The 27,622-nt window shown below is 33.5% G+C and overlaps 1 protein-coding gene across 1 annotated transcript in view; it reads right to left on the bottom strand.

Moving 5' to 3' along the window:
- Nucleotides 1-27,622, bottom strand: part of LOC114334875 (ATP-binding cassette subfamily C member 4-like) — a 202,312-nt gene that overhangs the window by 135,576 nt on the left and 39,114 nt on the right. The window contains exons 6-7 of the mRNA XM_050647075.1: nt 21,430-21,586; nt 7,965-8,177 (exon numbers count right to left, since the gene is read on the bottom strand). Of these exons, the coding sequence (XP_050503032.1) occupies nt 7,965-8,177; nt 21,430-21,586 (370 nt within the window). The remainder of the gene's footprint in view (nt 1-7,964; nt 8,178-21,429; nt 21,587-27,622) is intronic.

Here is a 27,622-nt window from a genome sequence, read left to right as displayed (position 1 = left end):
CCGAATCTTGTACTTCTTCTTCTTCAAACTCCTCATCAAAGCTTAAATATTCATTCCCTTCTTCTTCATCAGACTCTTCTCGAGACTCAGATTCCTCTTCTACATGATCTGTAAATAGTTGTAATATATATTTAGAATTAATTAAACATTAATTAGTGATTAATTAATTAATATTGCTACGTATTCTCTGTCTTTTTATACGGAGTTGAATCCTGGACAATCATGGGCGCATCTGAAAAAGACTTGCCATTGTTGAGATGTGGTGTTATCGAATAATGTAAAAAATATCATGGACACAACACGTAACAAACACGGAAACATTAAGAAAGATGACAAAGGAAAAAGAAATACTCAACACTATGAAGGAAAGAAAAATGAGCTACTTTGGTCCTATACTAAGAAATAAAAAACGTGATGTGATTGGTTATATAGGAAAAAGTGCAAGAAAAAAGAGAACCGGGAAGACGATTCATATCCTGGTTGAAAAATTTAAACTGGTGGAGTGCTAAAAACAACAATAGAACTCTTCAGAATCGCTGCAGACAGAATAAAATGGGCCGTGATGATCGCCATTGCCATGAAAAGATGAGGCACACGAAGAAGCAGAAAATTGAGTTAACTGAAAAAAAAAAGATTTCAGTTATAAAAAGAACATGTATGTAAGCTTACCTTCAGCAATATATCTGAAATTCTCTTTGGTTCGCTGATGAACTATAGCATCATAAACTGATTGAGGAAAACAATCTCCCTCAAATCAATTAAAATTTAATTTATCCATATTTAGTATTTGTCCATTTCCGTTAGGTGTTAAAGAACTGGGGACTTGCAAATATGCGACTCGCCAAATTCTCGTGATATACTGAGTTCTTAGCAGATGTTATCTCAATTCGGCTTTGCACGGGGGCAAAGTAGATGGATAAAACTTTTTCAATATTTTCTTAAAAGGCTTATTTTTCTTATTAGACTTATAATTTCGGCAGAATGTTTGAAATCGTGCTGTGTTGATATTTCATAAATTTTTTGTACCATAAATTTCGCAAACAAATTCTTCCAAAGTTTCGAAAATTTCATCGCGCGTACCGGTAACGTGGGCAACTCCAAGATCCGTTAATGATTTCTGATCAATTAAATTTTTTAAATATTTTAAACGGCCTGCCCTTTTGGAAAAAAGACAAATTATAATCACATCCGATTAATGCGTGGAAAGCAGGCAAACTCGTACATAAAGATGGCTCTAATTCCGTATGTTGCTTCGTTATATTTATGTACCTTTTAAAATTTCCAGTAGGTACCATACTCCATAAAAATCTCCAGATCGTCACTTTAGAGGTGATCTATGTTTTCAAGCATAATAATTAAAACATCTGTATCAGAAGTTTTAATAAGAACATTGGTCTTTGCTAATCTATTAAGCTTACATACGTGATGAACTATCTTCGTGTCGGCTTCTTCGTGATTTTCGCAGGTCATGTTATCGTTAATCGACATTTCTACACTATCATTATTTACAACATACGAATAACATAAATCATAATTTAAATTTATTAATAAATTACCAATAAATGGCACCATCTCATCTGTAGACGAATGTTCAATTAAAATTTTTACAAAACTCTGCTTAAATTTAATATTTTTTAATTTCTTGGCAAAATCTGTTAGTATCAATTTATTTCCGTTAGGTGTTGAAGAATTACCATAGCCCTTTTCATTCACATGCACGAGTAATTTGTTTAATCACCTGGCAGTTGGAAAATTTCACCAAAAAAAAAACCTGTCTTTTTTATAATATTTATTTTTAATATTAAAAAATACCCTGCCAAAATAACAATTGCACCTCCCTGTCCGGAAGGAATGTACATAGCTATGCATGTATAGTTGTATATTTTATACTTGTTAATAGTATGTACAGATTCAGATGAAATCTTCTGAAGTTCAGATGCACTCCCTGAAAATATTCCTGGGGCGCCCATGCAAGTATCTTGAAGAGCTAAAATCGCCGTCAAATCGCCTGGCCTGTTTATTTTTTTATATTTGAATATTTAAATTTAGTTTAAAGTCACGCCAATGATATTTTTTGTAATAACAATGTTTACCCTTTTTTTACTTTGGGGGGGATTTTTGGGGAAAATAACCGCTACGCTCCAGCCAGACCGGCATTTTTGTGTTAGGCTGTTATGGAAGAGTCACCTGAAAATTTTCAGGTTGCCTAAAATACCTACTCAAAAATGTCTCACAGCTCTCGGACCATTAGATTTCAGTACTAGTCAAAAAAAATATACATTCGATCACCTATAAATCACTTTTAATTAATTCTAAAAGATTTTTCAAGTAAAGAATCTATTGAATATTTTATTATCTTCAACTTTGGTAATCATAACTACCATTTTGTTAAAACTGATAGTTTTTTAATTATTTATGAAAAACCGCTTTACACCATGCACTTTTTTTCACGAAATATTCCAATTTTTGATCTTTATTAACTCAAAAAGTACTGATTTATTTTAATAACTTGATATAACAAATTTTGGTTAAAATTAGTCCCTCTATCGATTTTTGGGGATATTTTTAATAAAATAATTTTCACCCCCGAGAAGGGGTATAATCCACCCCTAGGGTAAAAGCGCAAGTTGGCACCATGTTTGTTTCTTGAGGTATACTCTAACTACTGGCTAATTTTCATGCTAATCGATGGAGGTTTAACGAAATCGGAGGTGCAAACCTTTAGCAATAATTTTCCCTTCCACCCCTTATTGCTACTTCCTGTATCCACTGAGGTGTCAGCTTAAAAGGGATCACAATTATCAATATAAAATGGACGTATTTTACAGGACAAACTCCATATTACTTATAAAGATGATTTTTCGGCTCTAGCTCTCCGTCTACTTGGTGTAAAGAGGAATCTCGAGGTCAACAGGTTTCTTTTTCTCTTCTTCTGATGCCTCCTGGTGTAAGAAGGATTGAATATGAGGTCTTTAGGTCTTCTTTAAAATATTCGTACGCTTCCTTCTTTTCTTAAAATTAAAGTCCTACAATGTTTAAACATGATACATTGGTTTCTTTTCCTGTAAAAAAACTTTCTTGAGGTTGGAGTAAACAAGTGTTCTTATTTTTTTTCATTTTTTAGGCGTCTTATTTTTGACGAAGAAAATATCGCTATTGAATTTGCAGTCAACAGAGTTTCCCCTTCTCGTCATATATTTATGGCGTTTATTTTTTTTAAAAGTCAAACCTCCTGGTATAGAAAAGCAACATTTTGAATTTGGTTTAATTCTCCTTCTTCACATAGTTTTATTCCTTTTCTTTTTCTTCAAGAAAAAGTTCTACAACCTTTAAACTGTATTAAATAACTTCCATTGTATGTAGAAAAGAATCTTAATGAAAACCTAGAATGAAGTAAACACTTCTGTTTTATTTAGATGGTATATATGTTTAGGTAAATATGGTATATATGGTAAATTATGAATTTATTCATAATATACTTACACGTACATATATACAGGGTGGTTCATCTTATTCGCCTCGGTGTCTGTACGGAAAACCACTTTATATTTTAAAAAAATTTCTTCACAGAAATATACAGGGCCATTAATCCTACAATCTAAAAATAATGTTAATTATACAGGGTGCTCCAAAAAAGAGTGGTATATCAAAGTTATATTTTTTCTTATGGAATTCCCTATATCTGATAACATTATTAAATTGACCTTAAAAAATAAGCTATACTTTCATAAGGGTTCCCTATAGCCTATACCTATCTTTTTACAGGGTGGTCAAAATATTAGATTGTTCTATTAACAAATTTAAGTTGTAATAACTTACTTATTTTAAAGGGAACACCCTGTATCTTACTAGTCTATCGCGTAGAAAATTTATTTAGCTTTCAATTCTTATTAGGGTTCCCTATACCTATTTTCCTTCATTTTTTTAAATATTTAAAGATTTCCTAATTTGTAAGCTTTAAAAATTAGAATTAAGTAAGTACCTCTGTCGTGGTTATGTACAACACATCACCAACACCGGCAATATATTTAGACAAGATACTGTCATTAATAAAATTTTCATTGTTATCATGTAATCGCACAGAGTGTTGTATTATTTTAGTTGCTTTTGGCCTTATGTACAACACATCACCAACACCGGCAATATACTTAGACAAGATACTGTCATTAATAAAATTTTCATTGTTATCATGTAATCACACAGAGAGTTGTATTATTTTAGTTGCTTTTGGCCTACATGTGACATTGAATAATATGTTTATATTAAACTGCATATCCTATTTAGATGCCGTATTCTGGAAGATATTTAAATTATATTTCATTCCCAGTAAGTATTTTCCAGTATATCTAGACGGTCCAGTTAGCTGGGGCGCAGTCGATCGACAAGTTTAGTGGATTTGCGATTTGCGGTCGCAGGTTCGAGCCTCAGCTAGGTCATGAAATTAATAAAAGGCCAACGCCGTAGTATAAAACTCAATAGAGTCTACGGCTTGGTCTGGAATAAACTGGCGTCTGATCGGCCTATGGAGGAGCGGTACGGCAAGGGATAAGGGCTTGCAGCTTGGTGATACTCCTCCATAGATCCCTACCGAAGGGCGTTGACGCCGCCAAAGAACGGTGTATATATATATATATATATATATATATATATATATATATATATATATATATATATTATATAAGTATTTTCCATATCTTAAACCTTAAATTTAAGAACACCACTTTTTGTTTGAATCTTTGAATCGCAATTACAAACAATTAAATGCAATGGCTACTATGACGAAAACTAGCCTATTGTACAAAAATATGTAAAAATGGATATTTACAGAATAACATGGGAATTTATATTTACAGAATAACATGTGTATTGAGAATGTTTACATGGAATTGAAGAGATTTTAAATATCTTCCATTATAAAGAATAGAATATCGAGTATGTCACTTAAAATAAGAACACTCTGTGTGATTATATGATAAAAATGTGAATTTTATTAACGAAAGTATCTTGACTGATATTTAAGTATATTGCCGGTGTTGGTGATGTGTTGTACATAACCACGACATAGGTACTTAATTCTAATTTTTAAAGCTTACAAATTAGGAACATCTTTAAATATTTAAAAAATGAAAGGAGATAGGTAAAGGAAACCCTAATAAGAATTGAAAGCTAAGTAAATTTTCTACGCGATAGACTAGTAAGATACAGGGTGTTCCATTTAAAATAAGTAAGTTATTACAGCTTGAATTTGTTATTAGAACAATCTAATATTTTGACCACCCTGTAAGAAATTTTGTTGCAGTAAGCATCTGTTTAAGTATGCTAAATAGTCTATTATTAAGATCCACGAAAAAATTTGTTACTGACTCTTAGTCATATTTATTTTTTTCTTAAACGTTACATTTTCATAAAAATCGAAATAAATCAAAATACCCTGTATTTAGGTATAGGGAACCCTTATGAAAGTATAGCTTATTTTTTAGGGCCAATTAGATCAGATAGAGGGAATTCCATGAGAAAAAATATAACTTTGATATACCACTCTTCTTTGGAGCACCCTGTATAATTAACATTATTTTTAGATTGTAGTATTAAAGACCCTGTATATTTCTGTGAAGAAATTTTTTTAAAATATCAAGTGGTTTTCCGTACAGAGACCGAGGCGAATAAGATTAACCACCCTGTATAGGTACAACAGAAGTGTTTACTTCATTCTACGTTGTCTTATCGAAGGTATGCAGCCAACTTAAGGGTTTACCCTTTTTAAAGTTGTAATCTTATACCCCAGTAAATGAACGGGAAATGCGGCGATACCGTGTAATTTTCAGGGGCAACTCCGAATTGCATGAAAATTTGGATTTTGGTTCTACTTACCCTCCACTTCAAAGTTAAAATTGTGCCGTGGGTTGATTTTACTTGGGGGTGACAGTCACCCCTTCTCGGGGGTGGAAAAACATACGTTCAAGATAAGACCGGAAATGCCGGAAATGATATGACCGGATTTTAAGCAACTTTTGTTCTATAGAGTTTTTTACGTAAGTCAATACTTTTCGAGTTATTTGCCATTGAAAATGTTGATTTTTCGACAAAAAAACTACGTTTTCAGACGGTTTTTCGCAAATAACTCAAAAAGTAGATATTTTATCAAAAAAAAATATTCTTAGCAAAAGTGTAGCTTATAAAAAACAAAAAAAATGGTGTATTAGTAAAGTCTATCAATCAAGAAAAACAAAGTTGTAGCTCATGAAAAATCCGTTCTTATTCGTCTAATTCCAAATCGAATATTTCAAGGTGAAATCACCGAATAATTAAGCACTTTTCGGGAAAAACCCATTTAAACCTTTTTAAAGTGTTTATAAAAAGCTTTAGTTACGCTCAAAATAAAGTAGGCTCTCTTTTTTTTTTGTAAAAAATCATGAAAATCTCCCCGTGTTTAGCTCCCCAAATAAAATTAATCGCTACCGCTTTACAAACAATTTACTTACCTATCTATTTTTTATATGATCTGTCAGTCTCATCGGTTTAAACTGTTTATTTTTGAAAGGGTTATAGTTGAAAAAGCTTGAATGGGTCACTAATCACGAGTGTATGCAAATTTTGAACAGCCATATCTTAACCAATTTTTGTCTTACTGAGAAACAAAATCAAACTAGCATATTTACAATAGCAAAACCTATATTTTTTACTGTTTCAGATTTTTTTTATCACTAATACTTTTTAAGTTATTTTGAAAAAAGGAAATTTTTCAAAAATTTTAAGAAAATTTCTTTTGATATAAAACCAATTTTTTTTTAAATAAGCACTTCAAAGCAATCAAACTTACAGATCATATAAACAATACACATCCAGTTAAAATAAATGGTAAATCGGTAACGATTAAATTCATTTAGGGTGCTAAATAGAGGGAGGTTTTCACGATTTTTTTTACCAAAAAAAGGGGCCAACTTTTCTTTTCAGTGTAACACGTTTATTTTTGATGCTGGAAACTTTTGTAAAAAACAAATAGTAAGCTTTTTTAGATACTTTAAAAATGTTAATAAGGTTTTCCCGAAAAGTGCTTCCTTCTTCGGTGATTTCGCGTTGAATTATTCGATTTGGAATTAGACGAATAAGAACGTATTTTTCATGAGCTACAACTTTGCTTCTACTCAATTTGTAGACTTTACTGGTACACCATTTTTTTTGTTTTTTTTTTGTAAGCTACACTTTTGCTAAAAATATTTTTTCGATAAAATATGTACTTTTTGATTTTTTTGCGAAAAACTGTCTGAAAACGTAGTTTTTTGTCGAAAAATCAACATTTTAAATCGCGAATAACTCGAAAAGTATTGACTTACGTAAAAAACTTTATAGAACAAAAGGTGCTTAAAATCAGTCAATTTATCCATTTCCGGTCTTATCTTGAACGTATGTTTTTTCACCCCCGAGAAGGGGTGACTGTCATCCCCCAAGTAAAAGCAACCAACGGCACAATTTCAACTTTGAAGTGGAGGGTAAGTAGAACCTAAATCCAAATTTTCATGCAATTCGGAGTTGCCCCTGGAAATTACACTCCAAAACGGTCATTTATTGGGCTATTAATGAAATTTAAATCAGTAGATCTTCTTTTCCTTCTTTCTCTATAATAAACAATTTTCGGGTTTTCGCTTGAAAAGTACTAAAGTTTTAAAATTCGGTACATGTGTATATTATTGTAAGAAAATATCTTATTAAATTTGGGATTAACAAGTCCTTTTATTACCCTTTCCATACCCTTATTCCTTCCCTTTTTATTAAAAGTCCTAGAGATTGAATCTTGTTACATAGCTTCCTACTATATTTATAAGGAAGAATCCTGTTAGTATTTATATTTTTATATTTAGTTGAAAATTTAGAAGAAAGCCTGTTTTTTGTTTATACTTGATACACTCAGAAATTAAGAAGAGTAGCTCCGTTTATTGAAACATATTTAGATAAACAATACGTACCTTTCTACGGATTCTGGAAAAAAGTAACAGGCGTATTGCTGGAGATTAAAAAAAATTAAAATTTGGGCAAATATGGCATCTATCGTAATTATGTTTCCCAACAATACTTGAGTCATTATGGTGAGAAAAACTGCTGTTGACTGAATAAACATTAAACTTGAAATGGAGATACATCTTACGAATATTTGCTTGGAAATTGCATTAAGTTCATATCTAAAAGGTAGAAATAAATAAATTGATTAAAAATGATAATTTAAGCACACGACTTTGGTATTTTTGTCAATATTATCGTCAATTGTTGTAACATGTAGCTATATATACAAGCATCTGGAGGTTACAATTACCGTATTGGGCAAGTAAAATTAGCGTCTCTTTGTAAAGACGTTGAAGTTGATTTTACTACAGTGTGTCCACGGATGGGGTGTCCAAGAGAAAAAACTTTCTTATTTTCAGTTTTAGCAAAAAATGTCATTCTTGATAAAAATTTTTGCTTGTCCTAAAACGAAATAAAATTTAAGTTTTTCAAAACCTACTTAATTTTGTAGCCAATTTTATGCAAACCCATATAAATTTTTACACCAAGTTTGAAATCATAACAATAATCTAGTGTTGCTAAGCTACAATGTAGCTTAGTAACTGTCAACTCCGATAAATAATTTGCGATTTGTCATTCTTTTTCGACAAGAAAATGTTAAGCATCCAATCATAATTTTTTTTGAACGCTTAACATTGTCGAAAAAAATGACAATTCACAAATTATTTATCGGAGTTGACAGTTACTAAGCTATTAGATACATTGTACCTTAGGCAACATTGTAGCTTAGCAACACTAGATTATTGTTACGATTTAGAACTTAGTGCAAAAATGTATATGAAATTTACATAAAATAGGCTACAAAATTAAGCAGGTTTTTTAAAACTTGAATTTGATTTCGTTTTATGGGGTTTTAGAACAAGCAAAACTGTTTATCAAGAATGACATTTTTCGCTAAAATTCAAAATAAGAAAGTTTTTCCTCTTAGGCACCCCATCCGTGGACACACTGTATAACAAGATATTTACTTAACATACACACTACATTCTACAGGGTGTCCAGAAACTCTACCGACAAACGAAGATAGGAGATTTCTCAGATAATTTTAAGACAATTTAACCCATTTCACGAAAAGGCTTCCTAAGGGATCTAGAGCTCTTTGAAGATGACGTCTTGTAATTAGTTTTTCTTAAATACCTCCAGAACGATTATGTTTAGAAAAACGAAAATTGGTACGCGCATTTATCTTGTAGAGATAAATCTATTTCATCCATTGCAAATTTCTATTACCGGTCGTAGGCATCCGTATTGGGTAGGGTAACGGATATTTTATCGCTATATATCGATAACTTTATTGTCTTTAATTTTAAGCATGTTTAACTCTGGATTATTAATTTGTGAGGTATTCTAGTACTTGCTCTCGTTAAGCCCACTGCTCTTTAATATAATAATGGACGAAGTAATACAAGCAGTGCTTAAAGCAAGCAATACAACAGCCAAGAAATAAAATATGATAATATCAGCAGAAAAAACCAAATGTATAACAGCATGTCACTAAATATCCACTACGATATAAAATCGAAATTGATGGGAAAATAATAAAGCATGAAGCAAGGTTTAGATATATGGGAATATATATATAACTAGTTACGGAAATGTTGAAGAAGAAGAAGTACGACAACAAAGCTTAAAAGCAAGTAAAGCGGCAGGGTCTCTTAATGACACAATCTGGAAGAACAAATACTTAAGGCAAAACACAAAAGCAAGAATCTATAAAGCAGAAATTACACCTATATTGACATACACGGAGGAGTCAAGACCTGACACATCTAAAACGAGACGACTACTAGAAACAACAGAGATGAAAATACTTCAACGAATATCAGGGAAAAGTCTGCTGGATAGGGAGAGACGCGAAAACATAAGAAGAGCATGCCATATAGAAGACGTAAATGGATGGGTGACAAAACGGAAACAGGAGTGGAACGAACACATTAGTACAATGGCAGACGATAGGATAGACGAATGGCACAAGATGTCACCAAATGGACGAAAAAGTATCGGCAGAACAAGAAAAAGATGGTGCGATAATTTAAACAATTTACGAGGCTGATATGGAAGAAGAAACAGACTTTAAAGCCTACATACAAGAAAGAAGAAGAAGAAGAAGAAAAATAAGAAGAAGAAGAAAAAGAAGAAGAAGAAGAAAAAGAAGAAGAAGAAAAAGAAGAAGAAGAAGAAGAAGAAGAAGAAGAAGAAGAAGAAGAAGAAGAAGAAGAAGAAGAGTATTCTACTACTAAAAGAGACTCTTGCGTCTTTCGATAGAATACACCGTTTTCTAGAAAAATCGATTTGAACATTATTCGGTTTGTGAATTTCAGAAATAATAATTAAAAAAAACTATCTAGAAAAACGAAAACTGGTACGTTTACGTCAACGGTTATTTTATCGCATAACTTTTTTTGTCTTAATATTTAAGCATTTCTGACATTAGATTATTAAATAATTATGAGGTAGTCTGGTACTAAAAGCTATTATTGCTTTAAGTCGGTAAAATACACCGTTTTTTGAAAATTTTTGTCAATTTGTTTTCAAATTCATAAAACGAAAAATTTTCAAATCGATTTTTCTAGAAAACGGTGTGGCCTATCGACTTAAAAACAAAAATTCCTTTTAGTACTAGAATGCCTCACAATTTAATAATACAGAGTCAACAGTGCTTAAAAGTTCAAGACAAAAAGTTATGCCATAAAATAACCGTTGCCCTACCCAAAAAGGACGCCTATGACCGGTACTAGAAATTCGCAGTCGATGGATTCGATTTATCTCTGGAAGATAGATATGTGTACCAATTTTTGTTTTTATAAATATAAGCTTTCTGGAGCGTCTGGAGGTATTTATCTTCTTCTTCTTCTTCTCGTTGTCCTTATGCCCTATAAGAGCGTCGGACTTTGGTATGACCTATCCATCTTTTACCCATTTCTTCCACGCTTTCCGGTCCCCTGCCATTTCCTTCATCTGTTGCACTGTTTTCCCTCTATTTGTCCCGATTTCCTCGATTTGTTCCATCCACCCCTTTCTAGGTCTGCCTCTTCTTCTTTTCCTCTGTCTTTTGGTATCTGTCACCTTATTTACTAGTCTGTTCTCGTTCATCCTAGTTATATGTCCAAACCAATTCAGTTTTCTTTTTTCAATTTTTTTCTCTATTGGTTCCTGACTTAGCACGTTTCTGATGTTTTCGTTCCTTTCTCTGTCCATCTTCGTCTTTCCAGCTATTTTTCTCAGCTGCTTCATTTCTGCTGCATTTATGGCATTTTCATGTCTTTTATTTGTGACCCATGTCTCGCTTGCATATAGAAGAGTTGGTACTGTGATTGAATTATATACATGCATTTGTGTTTCCTGGCTGATTTCCCTTTTTCCCAGTATCGTATTATTAATGGCATAGTATATTTTCGTAGCTTTCTTTGTCCTATTTGCAATTTCTAGGTCTAGCTTTCCGTCATTCGATATTATCGTGCCCAGGTACTCGTAGGCCGTCACCCTCTCCAATTCTTGTCCTTTACAGAGCACTCGTGTTTCGCCCTCAATTTCCTGCTCCTGCTGACCTATTTTCATGGTCTTGCATTTGCTGATGTTTATTTCTAATTTCATTTTCTCTATTTCCTCAGTCCATACATCAATTAATCGCTGCATCTTTCTCGGGTTGTCTGCTAGGAGAACGACGTCGTCAGCATACAGTAATCCTTCTATCATAACTGGTGTTAGGTGCGTGTAGCCTATTATTGTTTTTAAGTGGTTTGTTCTTCTTTTTACATTTTTAAATAATTTGTCCATAATTATGACGAATAGGAGTGGGCTTAGGCTATCTCCCTGTTTTATCCCCTTGTTCATCCTAAATTCTAGTGATCTGCTACCTCCCATTTGCACTTTTCCCACCACTCTGCTGTACGTACTTTTAATTATCTCTAATAGTTTCCTCGGTATTCCCAGCTCCTCTACAGTATTCCACAATACTTTCGGTCTACTGAGTCGAACGCTGCTTTAAGGTCTATGAAGGTCATATATATGTTTGTTCCCCGATCATTATTTTTTTCTATTATATTTCGTAATATGCTTACGTTGTCAACTGTTTGCCTTTTGGCTCTGAATGCTGTTTGTTCGTCTTCCAGTTTTTCTTCTACCTCTGTTCTTAATCTTCTTTCTATTATTCTCGTATAGAGCTTGAACACTACTGATGAGAGGCATATATCTCTATAGTTTCCACAGGTGGATTCTTCTCCTTTCTTGTGAATTGGGATCAGTAAGTTTTCTTCCCACTCTCTCGGCATTTTGTTTGTTCTCCATGCTTCTCTTATTATTTCCAGCAACCACTTCTTTCCTTCTTTCCCTATCCATTTTATCATTTCGGGATCAATTTTATCTGCTCCGCTCGCTTTTCCTATTTTTATTCTACTTATTGCTTCTTCCATTTCTTCTGTACTTATTTCTTCCATTTGGTTTTCGTCTGCTGCTGTCTGTTCTATGGTTCCCTCTGTCTCTATTTCTTCACTTTCCTCGCCCATATATTTCTCTTCATAATACTCTCTCCACACATCTAGTATCTCTGTTGTATTTGTCTTTAGTTTGTTGTGTTTGTCTTTTACTCCTCTGAGTTCCTTTCTTTTCTTTCCTCTTAGACTCCTTACTTTATTCCAGAAGCATCTGTTGTTATCTCTGTAATTTTGGTTTAGTGATTCACCGAACTTCTTCCAACTCTCTTTTTTTCCTTTTCTTACTAGTTCTTTCACTATGTTTCTGTGTTTTTGGTATTCTTTTTTATCTTGTTCCTCTCTTGTACTATTGTATTTTTTCATGCCTTTTTCTTTTTCCTCACTTCTTCCTGTATATCTGCATTCCACCATTCCGTTTTTTTGTTTAATTTTCTGACTGTTAGATTTCCGCATATCTCTTTTGCCTTTTTCATTATTACTTCTTTAACTTTTTTCCATTTTTCCTCCATATCCATTTCTATTTTCTTTCTTTCCTCCATTTTGAACTCCTTATCAGTTTTTACTTGATATCTCCTTTTCTTTTGTTCATTTTTTAGCTTTTTTATTGCTATTTTGCTGTATTCTATCTGTTCTTGGTGTACCGGTTTTCGCCATGTCATCTCTGCCATTACTAGTCTGTGATGAGTTCCGATCTCTGCTCTCTGTTCTGTCCAGACTTGTTTTATATTTTGTTTCATTTCTTGCGTGTAGACTACGTAATCTATTATACTTTTTGCATCTATGCCTTCTGCTACAAATGTATACTTATCTTGTAGTACTTGCTGTGTAAATGAGTTTCCTATTAATAGGTCGTTTGTCTGGCAGAATCTGATCATTTTAATTCCGTTTCTGTTTAGTATCTCTTCACCATGTCTTCCCATGCAACCAAGTCCTTTGTTTTCATCTTTCCCTATCCTTGCGTTCCAATCACTCATTATTACTATTCTTTCACATTTTTCTCTTATCTAATCTAGGGTATTCTGCAGTTCATTGTAGAAAGCTTCCATTTTTTCTTCTTCTGTTCCTTCTGTTGGTGCATATATTTGCAGTATGTACCATTCTTCTTTCATTTCTATTTTTATGTACATTATTCTTGACGATATCGGTTTGAAATCTGATATTCTTTTTTCTATTGTCTCTGTGACTACTGTGCCTACTCCTTCTTTTGCTCTAAGTTCTTTGTCTACCCCGGAGTAATACATCGTGTAATTTTCTGATATATTTTCTTTTCCTCTTCCACATTTCTTTGTTTCGCTTATACCTATTATTTGCATTTTAAATTCTTCCATTTCTTGCACTAATTCGCATTCCTTTCCTCTAAGTGATGTTACATTCCATGTACCAATTTTCCAGTTGTTGTTTCGTTTATTCTAGTTTTTGCGTCTTGTCCTTGTTTCATTTCCACGTCAATCGTGCTAGCTGTTTTTCAATGTCCTTTTTCTTTTGTCTATTTTCTTGTTGATTTTCCTTTCCTTCTATATATTTTTCTTTATCCAAATTCCATTCTGTTGTCTTTGCGTTGTCGTCATCATCTTTACTATCCCTCGTTTGTTGTTTCCTTAGTTTTTTGGAACAGATTTCTCAATTTTTTCGTTTACTCTATTCCATCTCCACTCCTCCTCATTTATTGTAACTTTATTGTAGCCTATTTTTACTTCTTTGCCCTTTTCTTTTTCGTCTTTAGCTAGTTCTCGGAGCTGTTTTTGTATTTTCCTCTCCTGTTTCGTCATGTCGTTGTTTAGGAACATTTTTTGATTTCTTATGTTTTTTAGCTTATATTTGTTTTCCATGACTGTTTGCTTGTCTTCACAATTATATAGTTGGATGAGATAGTGGGATTCTCCTATTTTTATTACAGTTCTGATGTTTATTTCTAGCTGTAGATTGGTTTGTAAAAAGTTCTCCATTTCTATTTTGAGGTCTGTTTGATTTTTTGTATGAATATTCAGGCCGCTTGTAACAATATTATTTTTCCTTTTTTCTTTTTCTATCCATTCCATATTCTGTTTTATTTGTGTTAATTCTGCTTTTATATCTTCATTTCCTTTTCTGAGTTCCTCGTTCTCTTCTTTTAACTTTTTCATTTCCATTACATATGATTTTTGGTCTTCTCTTATTAATTTCATCTCATCTTTTATTTCTGCTTTCATCTCTTGCATCAGATATAGTATTTTCTCGAGTTTTCCATCACTTGTTTTGTTGGGTGTTCGATGCGTTTTCTTACTGTTTTGAAATATCTCGAAGTTTTCAGCCGGTCTTTTCTTGTTCTGATCATCTGGATAGTCGTCTGAGCTCATGGTTTTCTCGAGAAATCCCTTGCAGATCTTGGGCAATATTGGGCGTCTCAGGGAAACCAGCCGAGAAGCTACTCAGTCCACCCCCCGACCAGTCACCTAAGCTACCCTTATATATACCCGTCTCTACTCCCTTCGTTTAGCAAATTTTATTATCTTTCGTGAAAAATATTTAACAATAAATAAAAACAAATTTTGTTTTTATTTCGGTTAAACTTTTCTGATGCCGCCTCTGTCTTCTACAATTAAATTTAAATTTTCAACTCTCAAGAGCTCTGTTATCTGTTTCTTGTTCCTTATCACTTAATTTAGGTAATTAGCAAAAAAGTTTATGGACAATGATAGCCAAGCTTTGTCTAGTTTTGAATTTTAGTAATTTATAGTAAAATTGGCATGCAAATAACTTACAGTTTTTGATGCCTTTTCGTCCACTGATGCACTGCACTTATGTTTACAATATTAAAATATTTCCAAGTTTTAAATTTTTAATTTTATTTAAAAAAAAAAAATTGGTCTGTGCCCATTGAATTGGCAAGTACCTAGCATCTTCGAGCAGGGAACCATGGCACCCCTTTTAGCATGTGTTCCACTTTATCTATTAACATCGACTTGTAGTCATAACATTTTAACATATTACATTATGTAAACCATATATGATGATGTTAACACTATTTACAGTGTGCTAGTTTCAAAATACTCGGCAGGATGCACTGAAGATGTTCTGTTTAGAACGAAAACGTTCTGCATTCCATGACATTTTATAGTTTTAAATAAACGATTTTATACCAGAATACATCTCGAAGTTTTTACTTCTGTATTGGTTTTTTATTTTTAAAACCTATCTTTTTAGACCAGGGCGTTTAGCACTAAAAACACCCAAATAAATAATTTTTTAAATACAGCACCTAGAGACCTGCAGTTTTTTGCATTATGTTCAGAATGACGTCAGGAAAAAAGTCTACTATTCAAAAATGGGTGGAAATGCATAATTGCACTGTAAAGTGCATAAAATGCATCCAAAATTGTATAGATATAAAAATAAAGTCAAAATCAGTATACTAAGAAACAAAATTTATTATTTGGGGGGTTTTTGGGGTAACTGAATACGATTATGCCATTAAAACTGACCCACGGATCACCTGGTGCCCAAGGTCACGGCAAGAGACGTCTTCTTCTCGAGTTTCGATAGTTTTCGGCATTAAATCGATGCAACGGATTACTAACGCGTTTTAGGGGTCGCTAAATACGAATATGCCATCAGAATTGACCTCCGTAGTACCTGGTGCCCAGAGTCGTTACTAAGGCACGTCATCTTCTGGAGTTTCGAGGGATTTCGGCATTAAATTGATGAAAATGGATTACTCGGAGATTTTTGAGTCATTAAACACGAATATGCCATCAGAACAGACCACCGGATTACCTGGTGCCCAAGGTCACTGCAAGAGACGTCATCTTCTGGAGTTTCGAGGGCTTTCGGTATTAAATTGATTCAAACGGATTACTTGCGGGTTTTTGGGGTCGCTAATCACGAATATGTCATCAGAATTTAATTCCAGAGCACCTGTTGCCCAGGATTGCTACTAAGGCACGTCATATTCTGGAGTTTCGAGGGTTTTCGGCACAAAATGGATGCAAATGGATTACTCGGTGGGTTTTTGAGGTCACCAAATACGAATAGGCCATTAGAACAGACCCACGGAGCACCTGGTGACCATGGTCACTGCAAGGGACGTCACTGTGCTATTAAAATGTCTTACTTATGTATGTGTAAAATTAATACTAAATAAAATATAACATAATATAATACTATAAATTTATATATTTTTAGATCGATTTACTATATTCTAATAGGACAATGTTATTATGCGTTGGCGTTATTATTGATCATCGTAATCACTAGGTACTTCTGAATCCTTCATCTAAGTCATACTCGTGTTAAAAAATCCCAAAAACCCAAAAGTAATTTGTCTGCATGAATTTGGTACCGAAAACTCCCGCAATCTCAGAAAATAACGTGCCTTAGGCACCAGGTGCTAAAGTGTGCGTTTTAACGGCGTATTCGTATTCAGCAACCCCAAAAAGCCATGAGTAATCCGTTTGAATCAATTTAGTACCGAAAACTTTAGAAACTCCAAAAGCTGGTCCGGTGTCTATTCTGATGGCATATTCGTATTCAGCAATTCCAAAAACCCATAAGTAATCGGTTTGCGTCAATATAGTACCGAAAACCTCGCCCAGAGGATGACGCCCCTTGCAGTGACCGTGGACACCAGGTGCTACGATGGTCTGTTTTGATCGCATGTTCGTGTTTAACCACTTTAAAAACCCCCGAGTAATCCATTTTCATCAATTTTATGCCGAAATCCCTCAAAACTTCAGAAGATGACGTCTCTTGCAGTTACCTTGGCACCAGGTGCACAGGGAGTCGGTTCTGATGGCATATTCGTATTTAGCGACCTCAAAAACCCTCCAGTAATCCATTTTCATCAATTAAATGCCGGAAACCCTCGAAACCCCAGAAGATGACGTGCTCTAGTAGCGACCCTGGGCACCAGGTACTTCGGAGTTTAGTTCTAATGGCATATTCGTGCTTACCGATCCCAAAAAACCCGTGAGTAATCCGTTTACATCAAGTTAATTCCGAAAACTCTCGAAACTTCAGAAGATTACGTGCCTTAGTAGCGATCCTGGGCACCAGGTACACTGGAATTCAATTCTGATCGCATATTCGTGTTTAGCGACCCCAAAAACCCGTAAGTAATCCGTTTGCATCAATTTAATACCGAAAGCACTCGAAACTCCAGAAGATGACATCCCTTGAAGTGACCTTGGCACCAGGTAATCCGGTGGTCTATTCTGATGGAATACTCGTGTTTGTCGACCTCAAAAACCCCTGAATAATCCGTTTGCACCAATTTAATACCGAAAACCCTCGAAAGTCCAGAAGATGACGTCCAGTGCAGTGACCTTGGGTACCAGGTGATCCAGCGGTCTGTTCTGATGGTATATTCGTGTTTAACCATCTCCAAAACCCCCCAGTAGTCCAGTTACATTAATTTAGTGTCGAACTCCCTGGAAACTCCAGAAGATGACGTGCCTTAGTAGCGACCCTAGGCACCAGGTACTCCGGAGGTCAATTCTGATGGCATATTCGTATTTAGTGACCCCTAAAACCCGTGAGTAATCCATTTGCATCGATTTAATGCCGAAAACCATCGAAACTCCAGAAGATGGCGCCTCTTGCCGTGACCTTGGGCACCAGGTGATCCGTGGGTCAGTTCTGATGGCGTAATCGTATTCAGTGACCCCAAAAACACCTAAAGTAATAAATTTTGTTCCCTAGTATACTGATTTTGACTTTATTTTTATATTTATGCCATTTTTGGATGCATTTTATGCACTTTACAGTGCAATTATGCATTTCCACCCATTTTTGAATAGTAGACTTTTTTCCTGACGTCATTCTGAACATAATGCAAAAAACTGCAGGTCTCTAGGTGCTGTATTTAAAAAATTATTTATTTGGGTGTTTTTAGTGCTAAATGCGCTGGTCTAAAAAGATAGGTTTTAAAAATAAAATTAAAAATTTAAAACTTGGAAACATTTTAATATTGTAAACATAAGTGCAGTGCATCAGTGGACGAAAAGGCATCAAAAACTGTAAGTTATTTGCATGCCAATTTTACTATAAATTACTAAAATTCAAAACTAGACAAAGCTTGGCTATCATTGTCCATAAACTTTTTTGCTAATTACCTAAATTAAGTGATAAGGAACAAGAAACAGATAACAGAGCTCTTGAGAGTTGAAAATTTAAATTTAATTGTAGAAGACAGAGGCGGCATCAGAAAAGTTTAACCGAAATAAAAACAAACACCTAAAGTAATAAATTTTGTTCCTTAGTATACTGATTTTGACTTTATTTTTATATTTATGCCATTTTTGGATGCATTTTATGCACTTTACAGTGAAATTATGCATTTCCACCCATTTTTGAATAGTAGACTTTTTTCCTGACGTCATTCTGAATATAATGCAAAAAACTGCAAGTCTCTAGGTGCTGTATTTAAAAATTTATTTATTTTGTGCTAAATGCCCTCGTCTTTTTGTCATGAGCTGCTATCACACCGTGTTTGTTAGCTTCCTGCCAGGACCGGACCTCGGAGGTATTTATGAAAAACTAATTACACGAGCTCTAGCTTCCTTAGGAAGCATTTTCGGTCTAGGTGAATTGGGTTAAATTGTCTTGAAATTTAGTTTTTTTATTGAAAAAAAAAACCTAAATTTATGATTGTCTCAAAAACACAACATGGAATTGAAAGGTTAATGCTAGAGCAAACCCAAATAGAAAAAGTGAAGATACACAAATATCTGAAAATGACCAAAGCAAAGAGATTAAGGCCGAATTGAAACTGCAAGGCAAGCATTTATAAAAATGAAGACACTGCTTACAAACAAAGACATTCAGTCGCCTCTCAGATTGAGGGCTCTATGATTCTAGATATTTTCTATATTACTGTACGGAATGGAAGCTTGGACATTGAAGAGACAACACATAAGAAAATTTCGAAATGTTGTGTTACAGAAGAATATTGAAAATTCAGTGGGTTCAAAGGATTACCAATGTTAAAGTACTACGACGTTTAAATAAGGAGTTAGAAATTATGAACAGTATAAAAACAAGAAAACTAGAATATTTGTGTCACATTACCAGAGGAGAGAAATATGAGCTGCTGAGAGTTATTATGCAAGGAAGGATCCAAGGAAGAGGAAGCATAGGAAGAGGAACCTTAGAGAATGGTTTAACTGTAGTTCATTACAACTGTTCAGAGCAGCAGCCAACAAAGTGACCATAGCCATTATGATATCCAACCTCCGATAGGAGATGGAACTTTAAGAAAAAGAAGTCTTGAAATTATCTGAGGAATCTCCGGTCTTCGTTTGTTGGTAGAGTTTCTGGACACCCTGTATAATTTGATTGCGACTGGCTGAATGATTAATATATATGTCATAAAAAAACTCTCAGGAAGTCATATAGAGACGTTTTAAGGTCCGACAAAGACACTTGGTCCGACTATAGAAACAGGTGGATTTCATTTCGAAAATTTGCTATGAATCTCAACAATTTTACCTTTGGTTGTCGTTACGTCCAGTGAGTTTCATTATTTTAAGTTTTTTTTATATAATTGTATCTATAAAATTCTTGTTTATTGTTAAATTTTCTTAAAAATGGAAAATAAATTCGTTTATTTTTCGAATTAAACAAACGATAGTACTGATCAATCACTAAACAAATATTACACAGGGCGATATCGCTTGTACTATTTCGGCAACTTTAAAAAAGTAGTTTTGGTTGTAACTCTAAAGCCGGAAGTCCGAGGTCAGATTTGTTACCTCTAATGCCATCTTTGGGTTTTAAACTCTCATTCGACACCTCATTTGTCATTCTATCGGCTCTAATAACGCAGAAATTATATTTACAGTTTCACAGACTGACAGACGTCTCAGACGGATGGACAGACAGGCATGAAACCGGAAGTATATATTTGTTTTTGGCTAGCTAAGGCGCCAGTGAGGGAAAACGGAATCTTCAGAAGTCGATACAACAACGAGCTTTATCAACTTTATTAGGAAACTCCCCTGTGAGACTCCATTAGAATAAAAAGATTGCAATGGGCCGGACATGTGACAAGAATGGGCGAGGATAAGCTACCAAAAGGAGCACTGAACGCAATAATTCAGGGAAAGAGACCGGTTGTAAAGCCAAGAAAGCGCTGGGACGACACAGTAACAGCGACGCACAAGCTTTTTTAGGAGTCCGTGTATGGAAAAGAGCAGTCACAGACAAACAAGGGTGGAGGCAAAAAATAAAGGAGGCCAAGGATCAATTTGGGCTGTAGTGCCGTAAAAGAAGAAGAAGAAGCTAAGGCCCGCCGACTAAAATATAGCTTTTACCATTTCGCGGATTTTGAAATACTTCCGGTTGCAACTCTAATAAAACCGGAAGTCCTAGGTCAAATTTATAACTTTTAAAATCATCCTTGAGTTATAAACCTTTCATTCGATAGCTCGTTTGTCATTTTATCTGGGTCTAATACTTTAAAATGTATAATATACATCTGAATTGCCAATATAAATGAGCCGGAATAAATAAATTATTAGAAGAATTTTTTTACTTAGCAACAACATTTTTGTTTATTTTAGTAGTATTTTGTATTTTGACAACGAAACCCGATTTGGGCTTCGAAACGTTAATAAAATCATTTTATTGGTAAAATTGTGGCTTATTTCCCATTAAAAGTAATTTATTATAAAAATGCCACAAGAAAATAGCTTCAGAACAACATAATGAAAAAGGATTTCTGTTTATAAAATCTTTGGGACGGACAGATATAGATAATTCAAAGTTTTCACATTTTTTCAAAATAAGTGAAAGCAATAATAATATAATAATTTAACAGGGATCAAGACATTTTAGATTGACAGAACAAGCAGAATATTAACTTTTAAGTAATGAGTAACAGCATAAAATACAAACTGTTCTTTAAGAAATATCAAAAAAATAAAACCCGATGAAAACATAAATCAAATTTTTTGGAACTTACATTCTGGATTTCTCTATAATTTTTTCAAATGGTATTTCCCAGCCGTACATTTTAATTACACGAACACCACGTAATATTTCTTTCATTATCTTAACTCTTTCATTAGTATATATCGATAACTGAAGCTTTATTCCTTTTAGTAAAGTCGATATGTATCCTAAAATAGAAATATAACTTATACCTCAATGAAATATTAGAATAATAATTATATATTTTGATAATAAAAATAATTGTAATTACAATAAGTATTATTACAGTCGGTCAAATAGACAAGCAAAACATGCGGCAGACTCACTTCGCTTAACTGCCGATAAAGAAGGCTACCGCAGCAGTTTAAAATCCTAATGAATGTGAGGCGTAGATTGGAATATGCTGGTGTTTGATCGGCCTATGGGGGAGAAGTACGGCGAGGGACAAGGGCTTGCGGCTCAGTGATGCTCCTCAATAAATCCCTATAAATGTTTGAAAGCTATAAAGAGAAGGTTTAGTTTTAATTGTTGCTCGTACGTACTGCTCTGAATTATTGTCAAATTTGATATATGGTGGATCCGACCTTTTCGAATCCACCCTGACACTTATCAACCTGCTCGTTTAAGTGTCTTTCCAGTCTGCTTCTTATGACTCTGGCACGTATCTTAAATGTTACATCTAGAAGAGTTGTAGTACGCAGTACTACAGGTCATTACTACTAGTGGACTACTACGAGTACTACAGTTGCAGTATCCCTGTAGTTTTCTCACACTTCTCTATCTCCTTTCTTATGAATGGGGCATAATATTGCCTTCCTCCATACTGCTTGCATTTCCTCTCGCACCCAGATTTTCGTCAGCAGGCTATATATCTTAAATGTTATTGTTAAATGCTATGTTAAATATTACTTAAAAATGTTAGAGTATTTCCTATACTTGCTATATTTTATTGACCAAGTAATAATAACTATTAGTCCAAGAAATGAAGCTTAAAATAGGACAAAACCTCGCAATTTTTACAGAATGGATCGATTTGCTTGAAAATTTGAGAATAAGTATTGGATAGTCCAAGGATCAAAATCTATATCATGCCGAAAGGCGCTTTTACCATGGGGGTGGTTGCCACCCCATCGCGATGGTGGAAATTTTTTATTATATTTTAATTGCAAAAGTGGATAAAAACGTTCATTCTAAACAAAAAATGTTCTATCCATTTTTTTTGATAAAATTGATAGTTTTCGATTTATTCGCTATCGAAAGTGTTAGTTTTATATCGAAAAAATCAATGTTTTTAATAAGTTTTCTGCTAATAACTCCAAAAGTTTTTGTTTTATCAAAACAACTTTACTTAACAAAAATGTACCTTTTAAAAAAAATTAACAAAACCGTTTTTTTTTTAATTTTCTTTAAGACCAATAGTAATCGAGCTATACTTTATTATATTTTGGCTCTTCTTCGTCAAATGCTAAATAGTGTAGTTTCAAAGTCCAAAGACGGGAAAACTATGCATTTTTCGAAGACAACTTGTTTAAACTAATTTAAATTACTTAAAAATATCTTTCCACGGAAATAAAAAAGTCTCTAGCTCAAAAATTAAGTGATTTATGTATAATAAAAAGAATGTCAGTCCCTATTTTTTTCAGCGAAAAAGTAATCGCAAGCAACCCCCTAATCACCACCCTAATTAAAATTAGTCATTGACCTTATTTGGTATTTTTTATTTATGTATTATTAATAGATTCTAGAAGTTTGACCGGCTTAGAATGATTAGTTAAAAAAAAAGAGTTAAAAGCGAATAACGAATTTTTGTAGTTTGGAAAAAAATGGCCCTTTCTTCAGAATAGCAAGATTAGCATCAGAGATACGAAAGAATGTTTAAATATGAAATTGTATCTTATGTGATTCCCAAGAACCTGGTTTGCAAAAAATTTTTTTACGGCAAAAATTGAGTTACCTATTGACAATTAAAACTTGTAATAACATGCAAAAACCACCTATACCAACCATTTCAAAGTCACCTTTTTTGCGACTGAGGATTTAAAAAAAAATTAATATTAATAGGCTTATAGATCTTGTAAAAACCTACAAAATTATTTTTTACCAAACTTTCTAAGATAAAAAATAAAAAAGTTACAGTTAAAAAATCAATATATTTTATTAAAAAAAAAGGAGAAATCCAATTGGAAGTATAATAATGTAAGGTAGAGGTGTTTTTAGTCATTGGCCTTATTCATTCTTATTAATTTATGTATTATTAATAGATTCTAGAAGTTTTACTGGCTTAGAATGATTAGTTTTTAAAAAAACTGGAGTTAAAGCGAATAACGAATTTTTGTAGTTTGGAAAAAATGGCTTTTTTCAGAAAAGCAAGATTAGGATCAGAGATACGAAAAAATGTTGTAATATAAAATTGTAGGTTATTTAATTCCCAAGAACTTGGTCTGAAAAAATGTTTCTATGGCAAAAATTGAGTGAAGCGTAAATGAGTATATCGAAAAACATTGATTTTTTCTCTATACAAAACTAACACTTTCGATAGCGAATAAATCTAAAACTATTAATTTTATCAAAAAAATGTATAGAACATTTTTTGCTTAGAATGAATGTTTTTATCAACTTTTGCGGTCAAAATAAAATAAAAAATTTCCACCCCCGAGATGGGGTGGCAACCACCTCCATTGTAAAAGCGCCTTTCGGCATCATATAGATTTCGATCCTTGGACTATCCACTACTTATTCTCAAATTTTCAAGCAAATCGATCCATTCTGTAAAAATTGCGAGGTGAAAAGCTTCGGTTCCTGGCCTATATTTCTATCTAAGAGTATCTCTATACTAAATTCAAAATCAAGATGCAGTAGCAGTAAACAAACCAAGACATATTAACTACAATACATTAACTACATTATTTACAATGTCTATAGGCTAAATCAGGGTGATATGGTGAACAAAAAAGTTAAGCCGTGTAGAAAACAAGAAACTGTTTATTTAAACGAAATAAAAATACACTTCTGTCACAAAAAATATTTTGGCAACAACTTATCAGTCTTTAAGACATTACAAATGTTAAAAAAACAATATTTTTTTTTATTAAATTCACCCTTTCACCCATGCATAAGGGTGAAATGGCGAAGACACTTGGGGTGAAATAGTGAAATTACTACTCCTGCTTTTTACCACATATATCACACATGGATTCATATTTTGAACAGTCTTCGTGCAGTCAAAGTTGTCAGCTAATACATTTGATCCAATTTACGTCCTTTTTAGTGTAACTGTACAATTCACCACACCCTACACAACAACAATCTTTATCCTCCTCGTCGTCATTAACGTCTTGCAAGTACAGTTTGCTTTTTTTATCACTAATAAACCAAAGCAAATCGGACTAAACTAATAAAAAAAATTGGACTTGGCCGAATTTGAAACAGCAGCTCTAGAAATAGATATGCGTATTAGAAAAGGCCTTCACTGTATTGCCCTTGCCCGAGGTCACCATTTCTCCCATTCACCATGGGTGAAATGGTGAATAGCACGGCAAAAAGTTCACAATGGCAGAGGCAACGTTTTCTTGATTATGTTGTAAATAAACAGTCTAACAAGGCAGAATATACCAAAAAATACCTCGCAGACTGAGCTACCTGAAGCATCGTCAACAAATGCATGCATTGTATAAAAATTATGGAGCACCCGAAACAATTTTGAACAAATTACTTACGGATTTTAAAACCGGGCTGGTTTTCACAACGTGCTCGCTGCATAAATGATAATAAACTATCGACGTTTAGATTTACAGAGACATCTGTGTACTGCGAAAAGAAATAGAGCATTTTACCTTTTCACTCGATTCACCATATCACCCTGAATTATCCTACATTGTATACCCAAATGATGATTTACAAAATTTATACATTGAAATCATGATTCAAGAGTGCTTCTTGTAACAGTTAATGTGTCTTGGTTTGTTTACTTCTACTGCACCTTGATTGTGATTTTAGTATAGAGTATTAAAGATGAAACACAAATTAGACGAAAATATTATTGCATAGAAAGATTTTTAGTCGATATGTTATAGTCAAAGCCCGAATTTCAGGCACTCCTAGGTTTGACTAGGCAATCCTCAGGTCTGACTGACGGTCTTAGTCAAAGCCCGAAATAAATTACAATTTCGGCCTTTGACTAGTCAAACTTAGGAGAGACTAAGGCCCGTATTCATAGTCGGTACTCAAGTCTGAGTCGATGCTTAAGGTCGACCTTGAACAAATTCTTATACAAATTTGTATACAAATTTTTTCAAGGTCGACCTTAAGCATCGACTCATACTTGAGTACCGACTATGAATACGGGGCTAAGATGGTCAGGCAAAGGTCGAAATTGTATTTTATGAAATCGGCGTTTGACTAGTCAAATAAGTATAAAACAGTACAAATAGTACACAATAGTACACTTTATTCGGTAACACTTTAATAATAGTACACTTTATTCGGCAAAGAAGCGACTTTTCTTGACTTGCCCTCTATTACGCGCCTCACTTCGTTTGGCGCGTAATATCGGGCGCGTCAAGAAAAGTCATGCTTCTCCGCCTCATAAAGTAATATACTATTATTTTTATATTGTCTTAATTAAAATAAAACAATTAGTGTTCATTCTCACATGATGAGGAATTATGGCATTTAGAGTTGCCCAATACGTTAGACCTTTTACACTTTCATAATTTTGAAAAACTTTTCTTATTAAAGTAGCATTTTATAAAGCCTTGTCCTCCAAATTTAGAATATTTTGTACTAATTTCTCTTAGAGACAGTTTAACGTCTGGAACATCTTCGAAGTTAAGAAAATTCTCTTTGCATTCTCTTATTTGATTTCTTGAAAAAGTGTGTTTATTGTTCCGTATTTCATGCCAACTCTATATAAACGGTCAATTGTTGTATCTTGTATTATACCCAAAATATTTCGAGCATCTCCTTTGGCTCGATCAAAGCTGGAAATAGGTATTGTTACAGTTTTTCCGATCGAAATTGGAGGTTTGTGGTTTGTTGTACTTGCCACAAAGAGAGCTCACACGGGCATAATTTGTAATCAGTTGGTATATGTTGTGTTTTTTGACAGCACACTTGGTGCATACTATGAACATTTTGAAAGAAAATTTACATGCATGCGTTGTGCAGAGACAAAAACGATTAAAAGAAATAAAGGAAAGGTGATTGAAGGTCTTCATGCTCAGGCTAATGGTATAAAATAATTAAGTAAGTAAATGAAAATTAAGTAAAATTTTTCTTAAGGGGAAACAGTAGCGATCAACAGGTAGCGAAAACGCGTTCCAAGATTGCGGCTGTAATTTTTGAATATTTTTTCGAGATATTTGGCACACGTATTCGTAATATAATAAAGAATGGCGGTACAGAGCCCAATTTGAAAAATATATTAATATGTGGAAATTACTCTGTAATTAAATATAATATTAAAAAAACGAGCCTGTACCGCCATTAAGAAGAACAAAAAATACACTTTCTTCAAATAAACTTTTTTATTCGATGCCTAGATTTTGTGTCATTTTGGAACTACTAATGAAATAAAAATTTTTAGTAGTTCCAAAATGACACAAAATCTAGGCATCGGATAAAAACTTTTATTTGAAGAAAGTGTATTTTTTTGTTCTTCTTAATGGCGGTACAGGCTCGTTTTTTTAATATTGTATTTAATTATAGAGTAATTTCCACATATTAATATATTTTTCAAATTGGGTTCTGTACCGCCATTCTTTATTATATTATGAATACGTGTGCCAAATATCTCGAAAAAATCTTCAAAATTACAGCCGCAATCTTGGAACGCGTTTCTGCTACCTGTTGATCGCTACTGTTTCCTCTTAATTTCGAAGATGTTCCAGTCGTTAAACTGTCTCTAAGAGAAATTAGTACAAAAGATCCTTAATTTAGAGGACAAGGCTTTATAAAATGCTACGGCAATAAGAAATGTTCTTCAAAATTATGTAAGTGTAAAAGGTCTAACTTATTTTGAAACTCTAACTGCCATAGTGCCTCAACATGTGAAAATAAACACTAATTGTTTTATTTTAATTACGACAATATAAAAATAATAAACATTTAAATTAAAAATGACGTTTTATTAGACCTAATCTAACAAATTACGACATTTTAACAGTTGATCGGAGTTTGACTAGTCAAACCCCGATTTCATAAAATTAAATTTCGACCTTTGCCTG

This window comes from Diabrotica virgifera, chromosome 3 (assembly GCF_917563875.1).
Source record: "Diabrotica virgifera virgifera chromosome 3, PGI_DIABVI_V3a".
In the NCBI taxonomy this organism is placed as follows: Eukaryota; Metazoa; Arthropoda; class Insecta; order Coleoptera; family Chrysomelidae; genus Diabrotica; species Diabrotica virgifera.
The sequence above is the reverse complement of the archived record's forward strand: the minus strand, read 5'-3'. Positions and strand labels throughout refer to the sequence as shown.